The sequence below is a fragment of the Leuciscus leuciscus genome, assembly GCF_965113295.1.
Source record: "Leuciscus leuciscus genome assembly, chromosome: 3".
Lineage (NCBI taxonomy): Eukaryota > Metazoa > Chordata > Actinopteri > Cypriniformes > Leuciscidae > Leuciscus > Leuciscus leuciscus.
This window is the reverse complement of record NC_138727.1, coordinates 56,311,887-56,328,374: the sequence shown is the minus strand read 5'-3', so window position 1 is coordinate 56,328,374 and position 16,488 is coordinate 56,311,887. Positions and strand designations below refer to the sequence as shown.

The 16,488-nt window shown below is 42.0% G+C and overlaps 2 protein-coding genes across 2 annotated transcripts in view; both read left to right on the top strand.

Annotated features, from left to right (window-relative positions):
• LOC309495537 (uncharacterized protein) overlaps positions 1-16,488 on the top strand; it is a gene marked incomplete at its 5' end in the record, with an annotated part of 180,691 nt that overhangs the window by 46,180 nt on the left and 118,023 nt on the right. The window lies entirely within an intron of this gene.
• Positions 8,994-9,957, top strand: LOC309493858 (uncharacterized protein). The gene is made up of 5 exons (XM_082163129.1): positions 8,994-9,237; positions 9,321-9,414; positions 9,519-9,564; positions 9,646-9,723; positions 9,811-9,957. Exons 1-5 carry the CDS (start codon positions 9,021-9,023, stop codon positions 9,940-9,942), a joined length of 567 nt encoding a protein of 188 aa, XP_082019255.1. The 5' UTR covers positions 8,994-9,020; the 3' UTR covers positions 9,943-9,957.

The following is a 16,488-nucleotide window of genomic DNA, read 5'->3' as shown; positions in this document are numbered from 1 at the left end:
TGTCAGACAGGAAGAATTTAACAATTTGCAATGCAACAAACTTTTATTAAACATGCAATTTATAACATGTTGCAACCGTCCCCGACCCTATCAGCCATGACAGAACATCATACTCCTGCTAGACACACTGACTTTGACACATGCTAACCATGTCACTTAGAAGTCAAAAAAACAATAATTCAAACGAAGTAAGTTTTGATTAATTCATACAAAATTTCAGGACAGTATGACAAAAATATATCTCATGAAAAAATTTACTTTCATACCTCCAAAACAAGTTTTGTTCAATAAATGCAGCAGCAGATGTTGAATATGTCTACTGTCTTCTTGGTGGGTGGAGGGTCTAACTGTGCATGTACAGTATGAGTGTCATCACTCTAGCTTGTTTCTGATTGGAGAAAAATGACATGTTGCAACTGTCCCCGGTCTCCCCTACCTCTGACATTGTCTCAAATATATATCAGTCCAATATCCATGTAGGGTTGGGCAGAACCAAAACATATGTGCCAGGGTTGCAGGAGCATGACGACAACAGTCACATATAGGATCAATGTCAGAATACATTTTAGAGAGTTTCCGCTTTCTGTTTTGAGTGTCTTCGTTCGGAGAGAGCCAACAACAGCCAATCGCAACAGGAGGACATCATTCACGGCATAGCAACCAATCAAAAGATTTTCAGAGAAGCTGCGATATGGCATTTGCAGAGCCATAGAGAGAGAGAGTTGCGACACTCTTTGATGTCGCCGCTATGGCTGTCACGTGGTTCATGTAAGCCCCAATAGTTCCAAAACGTACGCTGGCTGTCGTGTTCTTCTATGGGACAGACAGCAGCGATTGCATTATTGAACGGTAAATATAAAATAAAACACACACCCAAGTACTTTTTCAGCTGTTATTGCATTATTGCATTTTGTTAATGTCAGTTTTGCATTTGGAGATAAGTTTTAGGCTATATTTTTGGAGGGAAAAGCTTAGTGTTCATGTTCGCATGGGTAGTAGCACTGGCTTTAGCGGCTCTAACTTAACTTTTCCATATCATTCATCTGATGATGGACGTCTCATGATATTTATTTTAGCACAACTGGGCTGTATTAGGCTATTGATTCCCGTGATTTTGCTTATAAATTTTGATTCAGCCATTAGCCTACCTTCGTGATCACGCAAAGAGGTCTGCCGTGGCGGTCCGTTCAGAATTCGCTTAGAAGCTATAGCTCACTTCTTCTGTTGAAAGTGGCCATCCCCAGGACCACAACGTGAAACATGATCATGTTAAGACTAAGAATATTATTTTAAGATTAAGGCCATACACATTATCAAAACTATAACAGATTAAAAACGAATTTAAGCATGGCTGATACAAATGAAGGTTTTCAAATAAAATATTTTTTATTAAACAATGACAGACAACAAAAATGTGTGCTTGTGTGTGTGAACAAGAAAAACAAAAACCAGGGGCAGGTGATCCATGAAACAGACAGGACTGGTGATGGCCATAACAATCCTAAAGGTCCAGCATTGTTCTCACAAGCCGCTTCACTCAAGACAATAATAACATAATGAAAAGTTAGTATATCCCAAAAAATTAAATTAAATAAAAGTTGCTATAAAGGTGGTAGCGATTCATTACCGAACTCTTAGCTGACGAAGTCGCGCTAGCTAACTAACGTTAGCTAGCAGGCAGTGCTTGAAAATTGGTTGAAACAACCAACATAAAATATAAATAATTACGCTGTGCATGTACAAATGAAGACCAGTATAAGCATCGCAAAGGGCCTCTGATACAATATAGACAGTTGACAATTCAAAAGAGGTCGATATTTCAGCAACTTAACTCTGGAACAACTCGACGCGCAGCAATGTAAGTGAATGGTGTCCAACGCCCAAATGACAGTGTTTGGAACTATTCCGATCTTCATATCCCGGAAGTAGGCGGTTAAAAGCGCCGCCATTATTTACAACGGAGGTCTATGGGAGTGTCGCAACTCTCTCTCTCTATGGCTCTGGGCATTTGTTAACAGGAAGGTCTGAGCCCCGCCCCTTAAAGTGTTAAAACTGACTCGTGTGCGTAAAGATTTCAGCTGCGCGCGTGTAGAAAAGAACTCGAGCGTGTGTTCAAATCTGCGCGCGCGTGTAGAAAAGAACTCGAGCGTGTAGAACCTGTCAGGACCCGCGGCTGTTATTTCTGCTTGCGACTTGTTAATTTGTGCGCACAATCATATTTTTTGTCCTCCAGTTTGTGAGTTGAGAGTTCTGCATGTTTACATTTTACGTGCGAGCTTTGTCACGTTGCTCACACTGTTGTAATTCACTTGCGCGCTGTGTTTATGCGCTTGCGCTGTTTTGTCCACCATTTGACGCCATACTTGAGACGATCCCATACAAACTGTGAACGCCCACATATCAGTTCGAGAAAACACGTCAAGTTTATTCAGATCATTGTACTTGTTTACACTGTCTCGCAGCGCTGTGAGGAATAATAATAATGGAAAGTGTACCTCAGAAGTGCTGGTATTTCGAGGAGCAATGGATGGAATACTGTAGTAAGTTTTTTTTCATTCTCAAGTAAATCGCGTTTCTGTGTGAATGAATGAACGTCAGAGATGCGCTGTTTACCACAACTCGCAAAAAGACGGTTTAAATTTGAATTGCATTTCTGTGTGTGAATAAATGATCTGCTTTTAGCAAACTATTTTGCTATACTGAGTAAAAATCGACTGAAATATGTTGAAATTAAATGTATTTGTATAAGCAACGTATTAAACTGCAAATTAACATTTATATTCCTTATAATAAAAACGAAAGACCGATGTTACAGACAAATGAAAGACAACATTTCGTTGATTAGTTTTGGATAGATTACACATTTTTACTGTAAAATATCTGCCACCTCAAATAAGCTTTTGTTTGCCAATTTTTGCTAATATGTTAAATATAGTATGTTTTGTCAATGTAGGCTATATTCAAAGTAATGAATCCTTAATCTCAATACCTCAGACAGGCAATGGCAAACACAACTAAATATAATGGTGATCGGACGAGGTGTGAAGGAACGGTACAAGCACAAACGAGATAATGAAGGGTACTCAGCTGATCTAGATGAACTCATAATGGCGATGACCATAGTAACGGATAACACAAGGAAAACAGGAACTGAAGAAATGCAAACTACAAGTCCATGAACTAAACAGAACATAATGGTGACAATGATGAGGGTGAACAGAAAAATACATAGCCTACTATAAAAAAAACGATATAAACTTGAAAAGAAAATTATTTTACTTTAGAGAGTTTCATCTCAGTGATGTTGTTCTTTTAAGGGGAAAGGAAAGACAAAGAGATGTATGCCACTGTGTGTTAAAAAAAAAAAAAAAAAGGTGTTAACCACACAAAGTCCATCAGTCTAAAAATACTGTTATAGCAAGCAGTCATTTGGTTGCTATTGACCTGATGAGCTACAACACGGTAAGACAAACACACTCATACTTAAAGGTGCAGTGTGTGATTTTTAGCGGCATCTAGTGGTGATCTTTGCGAATTGCAAACAGCCATTCACTGACGCCCGCTCCCTGTCTTTTCAAACTCGAATGAGAAGCTATGGTGGCCGACTTATGATAAAAAGATGTCGTCGTCGGACTCTGCAGAGAGTATCAAGTCAAGCCATGAGGTTTCTTTATATTATATTAAATTATATTTACTTAATTGTTCAGTTAAACCACATGTTATTGCGATTGTTATTTTTACTTGTTCATCACTGTGTTTGTCTTTTATTCAATGAGTTTAGCATAGCTTTTTTTCCATGCTAGTTAGTAAAAGATAAGAGCTAATTATGGATAAGAGCATCAAAGCAGCTTGGTAAGGGTAAATAGCTAACGTCACGATGTCCGTGGCGTTGTTCAGACAGCATGGTTTTTTCCACGTGCAGAGTCAGGGACAACCTGCCTATGTACCTGAGGTAACTAGAAGGTACCTGAGGTAACTAGAATTTTTGCTTCTTTTTCTCCCTTATTTTTCTTGATTCGTCATATTTTCTCTTCTTCGAGTCAGATTTACCCTCCTTCGGCTCTTGTCCGATAAAATAACTGTGGTCAGTCACATTCATTTTCACGAAACTCTGCTGCTGCGTCTTTTTCTGCTGTTTGTCAATCGAGTTAGTGACAAAACACGCTGTTTGTTCGCTGTCGGCTACGGTAGAAACATGACGTCACAATATGTCGACCTTCATAGAAAGGGGTGGCCGTGGTTATGTAGATATAAATGACCCATTCTAAGTTAATACAAACATAACGGTTCATTAAAGGAGAACTCCGGTGAATTTTTAAGTTAATCTTGATCGTTTTACCTTTGTGAGTAGTGTCTATAGAAAAAAAAAACGAACTGGATCGGTGCTTGCAACGCGGAGCTGTTACAGTTAATGCCCAGAGCTCCCATTCAGCTAAAACGGCAGTTATGGGGGCATAAACCTAAAGAATGTCTTTGTGCCTCTTAACAGACACAAAATGCAATTAAAATGTCTGTCCAACATGAACAGGGCCCTTACATGACAACAAGATGCGTTTAGCAACTTAGCCATTGTTTAAACTCACCTAAATAGTGTTTTAGACGGCTAGCTGTAGTCTCGCGCTGAAGTCCCGTGGGAACTCAGTCCGAACCTAGCTGTATAGAGAAGTTGTGATGGAGTGTTGGGTTGGCTGAGACCACAAGCAGTTTTTGTCTTAGCAAGGTTGAGTTGAAGGTGATGGTCCTTCATCCAGCAAGAAATGTCTGTCAGGTAGGCTGAGATGCGAACAGCTACTGTCAGATCATCTGGGTGGAATGAGAGGTAGAGTTGTGTGTCATCTGCATAACAGTGATAGGAAAAGCCATGTTTCTGAATGACAGATCCTAGTGATGACATGTAGATGGAGAGGAGAAGTGGTCCAAGCACTGAGCCCTGAGGCACCCCAGTAGCTAGATGTTGTGACTTTGACATCTCACCCCTCCAAGATACCCTGAAAAGGTATGACTTGAACCACTGGAGTGCATTTCCTGAGATGCCCATCTTCATGAGGGTTGACATGAGGATCTGGTGTTTAACTGTGTCAAAAGCAGCAGACAGATCCAGCAGGATGAGTACTGCAGATTTGGAAGATGCTCTCGCCAGTCTCAGAGCTTCAGACACAGCAGAGAATATAAGTGACGGGTGTTGATCGCGGCAATCAGCAAATCTCAGCTTGTGATTTGCACACCGCACTGCTAAGTCAGTGCTGATTGCCCCGGTCATGAGCAGCAGAACATTTCAGGACAAACACAGACAACAGGGGAAGCCCATGATGCACCCTGAACCGTGACAGTTTAATGTCCCAGACTACCTCTGTGCTCCCATTTAACCACTTGTTAGCAATCACTCTTTTCAAGACACGTAAAAGATTGTAAAAAATAACAAGAGGGTATTGCATGTGTATTGCATGTGTATTTCATTTCATAGAAAAAAAAAACATGAAAATATCGTGAGCTTGTGTTCACCACAGACCTTTTATCAAGCATTTAACCAAAAACCCATTGACTTCAGGACGATGCACCCGGAAGTGCTAAAATGCCTACCAAAATACGTCATCCCTGCATTCTGCAGCTGTGTGTAAAAAACAGTGTAAACCACTGACACTTCTCACACTTTAAAGTCCTTCACTGTAAAGCTAAAAGTGTTTGTGTTAGTACAGTACAGTCATTCGGTTGCTGTTGATCTGGTGAGCAACAACACGGTAAGACAAACACACTCATATTTAAATGAAAACTGATGATTATTTCTATAGATGAAGCTCATATAACACATGATTCCTGACATGAGGAATATTTTCTGTTCATCTAATGATCAGTTCATTTACACAAATTGATGTTGTGCATTAATAATCTTCAGATGTGCAAAGATCTTACTAACACTAAGAGCTGTTTAGGGTGATGAACATACACTGTTTATGAGCATATAAGTGATGTTTAATGCTGTATTATAGATATATGTTATGCTGATGTCGGTCAGAATGGCTCCTCTTCCTCTGATATTTCTGCTCATGATTCACGGTGAGTTAATGTTACATTACTTTTTTTTTTTTTTTTTTTTTTTTTTCAAAGACCACATAATGAGTGTTTAATGAAGTTTTCTGTGGTATGTTGATGTATTTCCTTTTGAAGCATGAAGTTTGGGTGAGGCATGTCAATGGGCTTGTATATTTTATAAATATCCAGTAGTTTTTAGTTATATCACAGTCTTAGAGATGAATTGCTAATTTGCTACTTGCTAGTCATTGTCCGGTGGTTTAGGGGAGGGACTTTCTCACTCATCGGAGCATTTGATTGGACAAACTGATTTTTTGGTTCATTTTCTCAGAAGACATTGTGGAGATATGATAGGAGTGGCCAATCCTGTTCCTGGCAATCTACCTTCCTGCAAAGTTCAGCTTCAACCCTGATCAAACACAACTGAACCAGCTAATGAAGATCTGCAGAAGCATGTGATCGTTGTAGACAGATGTGTGTGATCAGGGTTGGATTTTTTTATTTGATTTTGATTTGATTTTGATTCAACTTTATTGTCATTACACAAGTACTGGTACAAGGCAACGAAATGCAATTTAGGACCGACCTGAAGTTATTAAGAGATACAGCATAACATGAGGAGAGTTGAGGAGAAAAAAAAGGCAACCCCCAGACTATGTTCCAATAGGGAGTACAGTTTGGGGACAGTAAAACACCTCAGCACATTTGCACATAATCAGTACACAACATGAACACACAAGACTTGCAACAGGGGAGGGGACAGGGGGGTTGGAGGTAACCCAGCACAGGCAAGCAGCCATCCGGTCCTGCAGCCATTTCGGCGCTGGTCACAGACCCGCCTGTCAGACTGGTGGTAAAAAGCGTCGAAGGCGTGGGATGGGGGCTGGGGGTTGGTGATTGCATATCTGTATCTATGTAAGAGTTTCTGTATGTGTAGGCCTGAAGAGTCGCTACGCCTGGCATCCCAATCTAGGTGCCTCAGTCCGCAGGATGTCATAGCGAAACACAGCAGTTGCCATGGAGACAACCTTGATCAGGTCCCAGACAGAGTCAACAATCAGCAGGTGTCAGTGTGGAGTCGGGGAAGGAACGCAAGAGCGTCTCTTTGCAGTGCTCTCTCCAGAGGGGGTTGTTGTTCCAGCAGCGGCCTCGGCCAAGGCCAGTGCTGATAGAGTGGGGCCGAAAGCAGATAAGATTGTGGTTGTTTGGTCTGGGGACGAGTAGCCGCATTCCAATTTACACAGCTCCTGGTCCGTTTGGGTCTCCGAAACGATCCATTTGCCTTTGCAAAGCTGTGAGCTTCTCCATGATGTTACCCATATTGTGGTTCATAGTCACAGTCTGAGTGCCGACAGCTCTGCCCACTGCTTCAATCATAACGGGCAGCCTTGTGGGGCTTTGGACAGCTGTCACCGTCTTCTTAATTCCTCGATAAACCAGGGCAGTGCCTAATCCAAACAGCAGAAAACCTGTTATCATGGTTCCGAATAGGTAGATATCTTCTACGTCCTCCACGGAAAGAGCCGCCAGACACACGACCCGCCACTTCCCCCACGCGTCCATCGTGTAGCCAGCTGCAAACGTTCCGGCAGGGCAGTCAGGTTCCCCCGAACCCAAGCTTCTCGTCGAGAAGATGGTGTCAATTGCGCTGAGAGACCAGTTGATCAATTCCATAATTTCTTAGTTTGGAGAGCAGCGCGGAGAGAGTCTCTCAAAGTACAAGACAGTAACGAGACGAGAGGAGCAAAGCAGGGAAGATAAGGGAGAGGAGGGTAAGAAAATGCGACCGCCTTCGTTGAGAGCCAAAGCAAGGATCTGAACTTTGCAGGAATTTAGATCTCCAGGAACAGAATTTGGCTCCCTTGAGGAAGAGGTTTGTGTGTCAAATGACTTGTCAGCAAATAGACATTTTCTTAGACTTAATTGTCATGTTTTTGATTATTTTAGAGCATGTTGTTCATGACTGATTTATTTGCTCTGGTTTCACTTCTGTTTATTTCTGCAACATCCTCCATCAAAACTGATAAAGAAATTCACACTTAGATCATTTATCACTCAAAAGATTCTGAGAAGATTTACTTATAATATTCCCTGTAATGAGTCACTATTTACAAGTAGTCTAAAGTTTTTGTGATCCATTGGAATTGATAAAACAACATTTTCATCAGTATGAATTCTGTGTTTCAGGGGTTTCTAGTGATGATTGGAGTGTGAGTTACAGTCCTTCACACATCTGTGCACTAAAGGACTCAACAGTGATAATGAACTGCACTTATACATACCCTACTGGATGTAAGATCATGAAAGTGTTCTGGAGCAAAACAAAAGATAAAAAGAAAGATGAAGAGTTTCCAGATCTGTCTGAGGACCCTGAATACAGTCAGAGGCTTCAGTATCTGGGAGATAAACAGCAGAACTGCACCGTCAGACTGAGTCATGTGACACTGAAGGATTCACACATGTACTATTTCAGATTCATCACTGATAAAGAAAAATGGATTGGTAAATCAGGAGTGACTGTCACAGGTGACTTTGGTGAGGTTCATCTCTTCTTCTGTGCATTATGTTGAATAATAATCAGTGTATGACAGCAGCACTAGATATAATGTGTGTGTTGTGTTCAGATCTTCAGGTGGAGTCTCCTGAGAGAGTGACAGAGGGAGATTCAGTCAATCTGAGATGTAAAAGCAGCTGCGCTCTGACTGACAGAGCAACATTCATCTGGTACAGAAACTCACAGCCATTAACTGAGAGAAGAGACAGAAACAATGAACTCCTGCTGCAGTCAGTCAGAAGAGAGGATTCAGGCAGATTTAGCTGTGCTGTAGACGGACACACTCACATCTCTCCTGCTGTTCAGCTCAATGTCATGTGTGAGTGCAGATTTAATTAGTTCTTTTTAAAAAAAACAGAGATTGTGTTTAAATGAGATGATTTAAAGATTAAATTTTGGTCCTGTGTTAGATCCTCCAAAGAATGTCTCAGTGTTGATGAGTGGATCTGGTGTAATAGTGGAGGGAGATTCAGTGACTCTGAACTGCATCAGTGACTCAAACCCTCCTGCTCTGAACTTCAGCTGGTTTAAGGAGAATGAACCCTCAGCTGTTGGATCTGGACAGAGTTTCAGTGCACTACAGAGTGGACGCTTCTACTGTCAGGCTCACAATCAACATGGATCTCAGAGATCAGACGCTGTAACTGTCACAGGTGAAGCTTTTATTAACACACTCCTGTATCTTCAAATCATTCATCAGTTTGGAGAGTTAATCATGATGATCTTCCTCTTTCAGTTCATGTTGCTGGTGGGAATGTGATTATGATCACAGCGGCATCTGGAGGATTATTCATCATCATCATCTTCATCATCATCATACTATTTATAATGTAAATTAAATAATAAAGAGTATAAGTATAATTTACTTAAAAACGAATGCAGAAGGATATGTCGTTTTTATCTATATATGAATTATGTTTCCTTTTTTTGACAGTACGAGAAAAAGAATGAACAGACAATCTGCAATACACAAGTGTGAGGTGAGCTGATCAAAGAACTACAGAATAAATTATATATATATATACACAGTGTATAATATATTTCTGTCTGTTTCCCTATAGGACGATGATCCCAGTACAGGCTCATATGCAGCTCTTGACCTCAAGTCCAGATCATCTGACCTCTACGACACACTCACAGTAAACTAAATATCAAAAACTACAAGTGCAAAAGAGTTCGTTCATTCAAAACTCGGGTAATAAATAATCGATGTGTTTTTCCCATAGACTGTCCATCCCAGACCTGATGTTCACCAGTCAGACTCTTCTGAATATGAGAATCTGACCATAAGCGGGAGATCCTCGGGTCTTCTCCATATCATCAATGAAGAAGAACATGTCCTCACGACTAGTCAATAGATTCAAGTCAGTGTAATGATAAATCAATAAACTCGTTTTCCACTGTAAGGTTTTGCTGTAATGAAGAACCGTATAAATGATAAAAAAATAAAAAAAACCAGACCAATTTCAGCCCATTGTTTCATATTGGTGCTTTGGAGCTCGTATCAACCTGTCACGTGATTTCAACAAACGAGACTTTAGTACGTCATACTGTTTCAGACCGAGTTTTGAAATTGTGATGATTTGGCGCTAGAGGGCGATGATCCCACAGCTATTATTATATATATTTTTTAAATTACATTTATATCTACATTTATGTCAAAACCTAGAGACTTTCAAACAACATGTATTCGTGTCAAAATGACATATAAACATTTTCCTATTGTATTTTGCCTGGAAACGCTTCCAACACGCTTGCATGTCGAGTGAAAAATAGTCAGTTCTATTTCTAGCACACACGTGTTTTCGGCACCTGAGACGTGAGTGTCACGCAGGCAGTGTGCAAGCTCTAACCTGTTAACATGGGAACCGAAATAAATACGGACACGCCACGCAGCCAGTGTGTAGCCAGCCTTAAGGTGATGATACACAGGGCAACTTTTTGAGCAATGTTGCTGGGCAATCTTGCCGAGCGATTGTTGCTTGGGCACTTTCCTATTGAAAATGGGCAATACATTTCTATCTGGATAATTTAGATCGATCGTGGGCCCTGTGTCTCATCTGGTTGCCCGATGACGGCAACATTGCCCAAAAGTTGCCCTGTGTATCATCACCTTTAGACTGGAAAGCGTGCGTGCGCGTGTGAGTGAGAACATGTGCTTATCTTTGAGTTAGGAGTGGGGCCTATGCTCATTTGTTGTGTGCCAACAACAGTTACTTAGCTTACATTAGTGTTGACTTTTTACCTGTGGGTAATTAAAAGGTATTGTATAACTTATTATTATCTCTGTTTACTTGTTTATGATTATCTGGGAAATGTAGGGAGAGGATACCTTTTTATTTTGTATATATTTTTCTCCTGTTTTTGGTTCGAGAGGAAGCTCAGGGAAGTTTGTGTTGATTTTCATCTTTGTTTTTGTGCAGGGTAGATAGCTCCCTTAAACCTTAGTTAGCTTCTGTTTTGTTTATTATTTTAGGCCATGCTCTCTCCTGAAGATGTATTCCCATCTTTTGTTAACCTTTTTGATATATGAAGGAAATAAATATTTTTACTTTTCAGACTTAGGCTGAATGTGTGTTCTCCACGTATTTCTTACGTCTCTACGCTACTTTTTTCATTATCATATTTTCTTTTCCTTTGTTGCCTCCCCTCCTGACCCCTAGACTAGAGTCCTGCACGGGTTCGGGTACCCGCAAATTTTGCTCAAACGGGTGAAAAATATCCAACTGTGTCGGATACGGGTGCGGGTCGGGTCGGACACGGGGGAAACACGGGTCTAAACACGGGTTTAAAACAATCACATGCAAACATAAAAATATATATGCATATTTTTAGGAACACATCTACAAAAATATTCCTGTATTTCAAGTTGATAAAATAATTTAAAATCCACATCAGTTTATTTGTGCCCACGTGCCACGCCCTCCCAGGATCTATAACGTTACCTAGGCTACTTTCACTTTTAAAAATTCCTCATAACCGCGCGCGCGATCTGCTTGCAGTCGTCGAGATGGATGCTGAGGAGTTGAAGAAAAGAATAGCTAGTGGAGATTGTAAAGTTGTCGACAATACGTCATCAAAAGGCAAGTCCAGTGTGTGGGAGAAATTTGGAGTTATCGAAGAAAACAATATTGTGAAAGGCTTTGCTGCATGCATTTTTGTGTTGGATAGCCGCAAATATGGAACTTCATCGCTGAGGAAGCACGCAGATAACTGTGGTAACAAACCAAGCAGTTCTATCGAACAGTATTTTTCAAATGTAACACTGGTCAGTATGTGTGGTGTGCAGGGCGTGTTTGAACCCAACATTGTCAGATGTAGGCTAGACGAAATTGCGTGGCAGATATAGTGTTGTAGCCGCGTCTGTTACTCAATTTTGTGGTAACCTTAGCCATGTTCTTCATGTACCGGCCTTTTGACAGCTTCGGCTGTCCTTGTGTTAATTGTCGTTGTAACTTCTGTATGACCTGGCAATAAACATTTTTGTAATTGTGTCTATAATGTGATTGGCTAAACTGATTTTATTTCGGGTGCGGGTCGGGTGTCGGTTCTATTTTAAGCGGATCGGGTCGGGTGCGGATTTTAATTAGTGCTGTTGACGGATAACGGGTCGGATGCGGTTTGAAGCACTGCGGGTACGGGCGGGTGCGGGTTTACAAAATCGGACCCGTGCAGAACTCTGCCCTAGACTGGGAGGAGAACGTAACAAAAATCTGTTTTGAATTAAGTGTTTTTTCAAAGAAAGGATTCAGAGTCAGTGATGTTAGGTAGTGTGTATGTATTTTTATTGTACTTACCCTGTAACTACATGAAACATGAGGGTAACAAGCACCTCTTTAATTTAAAGCCTGCAGATGTCACACTTACCCTGTAACTGTCACCATATGTTCAGTTACTTTCGTTATCATGGAATTTTAGTTTGTTTTCATGTTCATCATGTGTTCCTTTGTTCAGTTTTCCTGCTCCTCATTACTAGTTCATATTTGTCAGCTGTGATCCATAATCATCCTCATTTGTGTTGGCTATATAAGTTGGTCCCTCACATTCATTCACTGTCTGATCACCGTTACCCTGTGTGTTGCCCAGCCTGATATTTGTCATTAAACTTCATGTTGGAACTTTATTCTTCTGCCTTCTTCTGTCTGCCTGGAACCACACGTGACAGATGATCGGACTAGTGATGGTGAAATGAAGCTTTGTGAAGCACTGGGGCTTTCCCCCTCGACTGTATCATAAAATGGTTTATTACGCGAAGCTTTTCAACACGTTGCACACTAACGACATCTTGTGGTCAAAAGGTGGAAAAGCTGACTATCTGTCCCAGAAGACAGTATATATATTTTTTTTTTTTTTTTCATTTAATAAATCACTTTGTGCTCTGTAAAACACAAAGCAATACAATTAATCCTCATAATTCATGTGTTAGTGTTGTAGTTCTTATACCATGTATGAACAAACAACTGTATGAATTAATTTATGAAAAAAACAATAATAAATGGGACTAATTCACTTGTACAGAAACAATTCTTATGAATCTGCTTTGATCTACAAATGCAGCCTTATTCAACTTTAGCCTCAGTCCTAATCCTATGAGTTCATAGGCAAGGCTCATGTTGGCATATATAATCAAAATAAAAGAAAATTGTGTGGAATGCTTGTGAACTGGGGAGCTAACATTTTATTTTGTGGGTAATTTAATAAATTAACGGGTTTTTTTTATTAAGGAACAGGACTTGTTCAACAGTGTGAGGGCTAAGTCTATTTCTTTTTTTATTTACTACTACCGAAGGGCATGACACTCGAAACCTGGGGCCTGTACCATGAAGCCGGATTAGGTGGCTAGCCAGCTATGTTTCAGCTTAGTTTCCGCCAACCCTGGGTTTTAGGTACTATGAAAGTAGCTTGGCTTTAATCGGTGTTCGTTGCCATGGTATCTTACGCTGCACGGCTAACCTGCTCCGGGGCAGGTTATGTTCTGGATTCAAGATCTCAGACTGAAGTTTGACCAATCAGCTGAGAGCAAAGAAACATATAGGTGACGTAACTTATTCCAAGTGTCTGTTGCAATGACTTCACCTTTTCTTCCAAATCCTGTGACACCTCAGCGCAAATTGTTTGACGAGCACTTCGTAGAGAAAGAGTTTTTAGCCAGACAAAATCCCCTTGCCTTTCCTGATAGTTACTTGTATGAAAGATACAGATTTTCCGCGGAAGGAATGTCTTATCTTTGCGAACTTCTTGAGCCGTACATAAAGAATTTAACACGTCGAATTCATGCACTTACTGTACCGCAAATGGTTTTGCGTTGTTTTTTTTTTTGTTTTTGTTTTTTTGCAAGTGGTACATTCCTGCACGGTGGGTGACGCACAGAAGCTAGGGGAAAACATATGTTTGTCGAACCATTCGCAAGGTGGTCCTCGCTCTGCGGGAGTACATGAATAGATGTTGTCCAGATGTTGTAGGGTGTAATGCAGTCCCATATTGACCACATCATCCACAGACCGGTTTGCTCTGTAGGCAAACTGCAGGGGGTCCAGCAAGGGTCCAGTGATGGACCCTACATCCAAGATGGCGCCGCGGATGGCTGCCTCGGTGTTGAGCTCTCCAGTTGTTACACTGTTTTTGTTAGTTTGTCCTGTTTTATGTTTGTCAAACGCTATCAGTTATACCAGGGACGAACTGCTGAACATTCGGCAGTGCACACCAACTGATCACCAACCAGTTTTTGATTCTTCTGGCGTTTTGCGGAACATTGTCGTCGGTTGCGCCGCTGCACTGTGGAAACAGTATAAGACGCGCAGGCGTGGGAAGCGAGCCGGCACACTCGTTAAGCTCAGGCAGCGCGGATTCAGAACGGCGCTGCCTAGCATCCATCTGGCGAATGTCCGCTCTCTCCCTAACAAAATGGACGAACTACTTCTGCTCTCACGCAAAAACAAGGACTTTACCAACTCTGCTGCTCTTTGTTTCACGGAAACCTGGCTGAACGAAGCCATTCCGGACAGCGCGTTACATCTACCGGACTTTCAGCTGTTCAGAGCAGATCGCGATATGGAGTCAACGGGGAAAACGCGCGGTGGTGGGACATGCTTTTACATCAACAGAAGGTGGTGTACTGATGTAACTGTGTTAAGGAAGATGTGCTGTCCTGATGTGGAAGTGCTTTTCCTTAACTGTAAGCCGTTCTACTCGCCGCGGGAGTTTTCCTCGCTCGTTCTCATCAGTGTTTACATTCCACCGCAAGCACACGTGAGTACGGCGCTGCAACAGCTGGCTGATCTGATCACAGAAACAGAACAACAACACCCGGACTCTGTTCTTATCATTCTCGGAGACTTTAATCAGGCAAAACTCACACGTGAGCTGCCTAAATTCAAACAGCACATTACATGCCCCACCAGAGACAATAATATTTTGGACCATTGCTACACCACAACAAAGGATGCATATCGCTCCGTCGCCAGAGCAGCTCTAGGACTTTCCGATCACTGCCTGGTTCATCTTCTACCAACTTACAGGCAAAAACTTAAAACTGCTAAGCCAGTAATAAGGACTGTAAAGAGATGGACCAACGACACAGAGCAGGTCTTACAAGCCTGTTTTGAATGCACTGACTGGAGTGTTTTTGAAGCTGCTGCCAGCGATCTGGACGAGCTCACAGAGACTGTAACATCATACATCAGTTTCTGTGAGGATTTATGCATCCCTACCAGGACTTACTTATCATTCAACAATGATAAACCATGGTTCACACCAAAACTCAGACAGCTTCGTCAGGTCAAAGAAGATGCCTACAGGAGTGGGGATAGGATCTTGTATAATCAGGCCAGGAACACATTGACAAAGGAGATTGAAGTGGCTAAGAAGAGCTATGCCAAAAAGCTGGAAAACCAGTTTTCCTCCAACGACCCTGCATCAGTGTGGAAAGGCCTGAAAGACATTACCAACTACAAGACACCATCCCCCAGCATCGACAGCAACAAGCATCTTGCGAACGAGCTGAATGTCTTTTACTGTAGATTTGAGACCCCCGATCAGACACCCCATACCCGCCCTGACCATCTCTCTACACAGCCATCAACACCTCCAGCCATCCCCCTCCCCTCCCTCCCTGCACTTCAGATCAGTGAGGATAATGTGCGTCAGATCTTCAGGAAACAGAAGAGAAGGAAAGCACCAGGCCCAGACGGTGTTTCACCAGCCTGTCTGAAAACCTGCGCTGACCAGCTGGCCTCTATCTTCTCACTGATCTTCAACAGATCACTGGAGCAGTGCAAAGTCCCTTTCTGCTTTAAACGCTCCACCATCATCCCAATCCCGAAGAAACCAAAGATCACAGGACTCAATGACTACAGACCTGTTGCCTTAACATCTGTGGCCATGAAGTCATTCGAAAGACTGGTGTTAGCATATCTGAAGGACATCACTGGACCCTTGCTGGACCCCCTGCAGTTTGCCTACAGAGCAAACCGGTCTGTGGATGATGTGGTCAATATGGGACTGCATTACACCCTACAACATCTGGACAAACCAGGGACCTATGCAAGGATTCTGTTCGTGGACTTTAGTTCTGCCTTCAACACCATCATCCCATCACTGCTCCAGACCAAACTGACCCAGCTCTCTGTCCCTAGCTCCGTCTGTCAATGGATCACCAGCTTTCTGACAGACAGACAACAGCTAGTCAGAATGGGCAAAATCACGTCCGACAGCCGCACCATCAGCACCGGTGCTCCACAGGGATGTGTTCTCTCACCACTGCTCTTCTCCCTGTACACAAATGACTGCACCTCTAAAGACACCTCTGTCAAGCTCCTGAAGTTTGCAGACGACACTACTGTTATCGGACTCATCCGGAACGGTGACGAGTCTGCGTACAGACAGGAGGTGGAGCAGCTGGCTCT

Excerpts from the sequence above, each read along its gene's own strand:
- LOC309493858 (XM_082163129.1), top strand. The coding sequence starts at position 9,021 with ATGAGTGGATCTGGTGTAATAGTGGAGGGAGATTCAGTGACTCTGAAC. Across the intron at positions 9,238-9,320 it reads AGACGCTGTAACTGTCACAG|TTCATGTTGCTGGTGGGAAT; the intron begins GTGAAGCTTTTA and ends TTCCTCTTTCAG. Across the intron at positions 9,415-9,518 it reads ATCATCATACTATTTATAAT|TACGAGAAAAAGAATGAACA; the intron begins GTAAATTAAATA and ends TTTTTTTGACAG.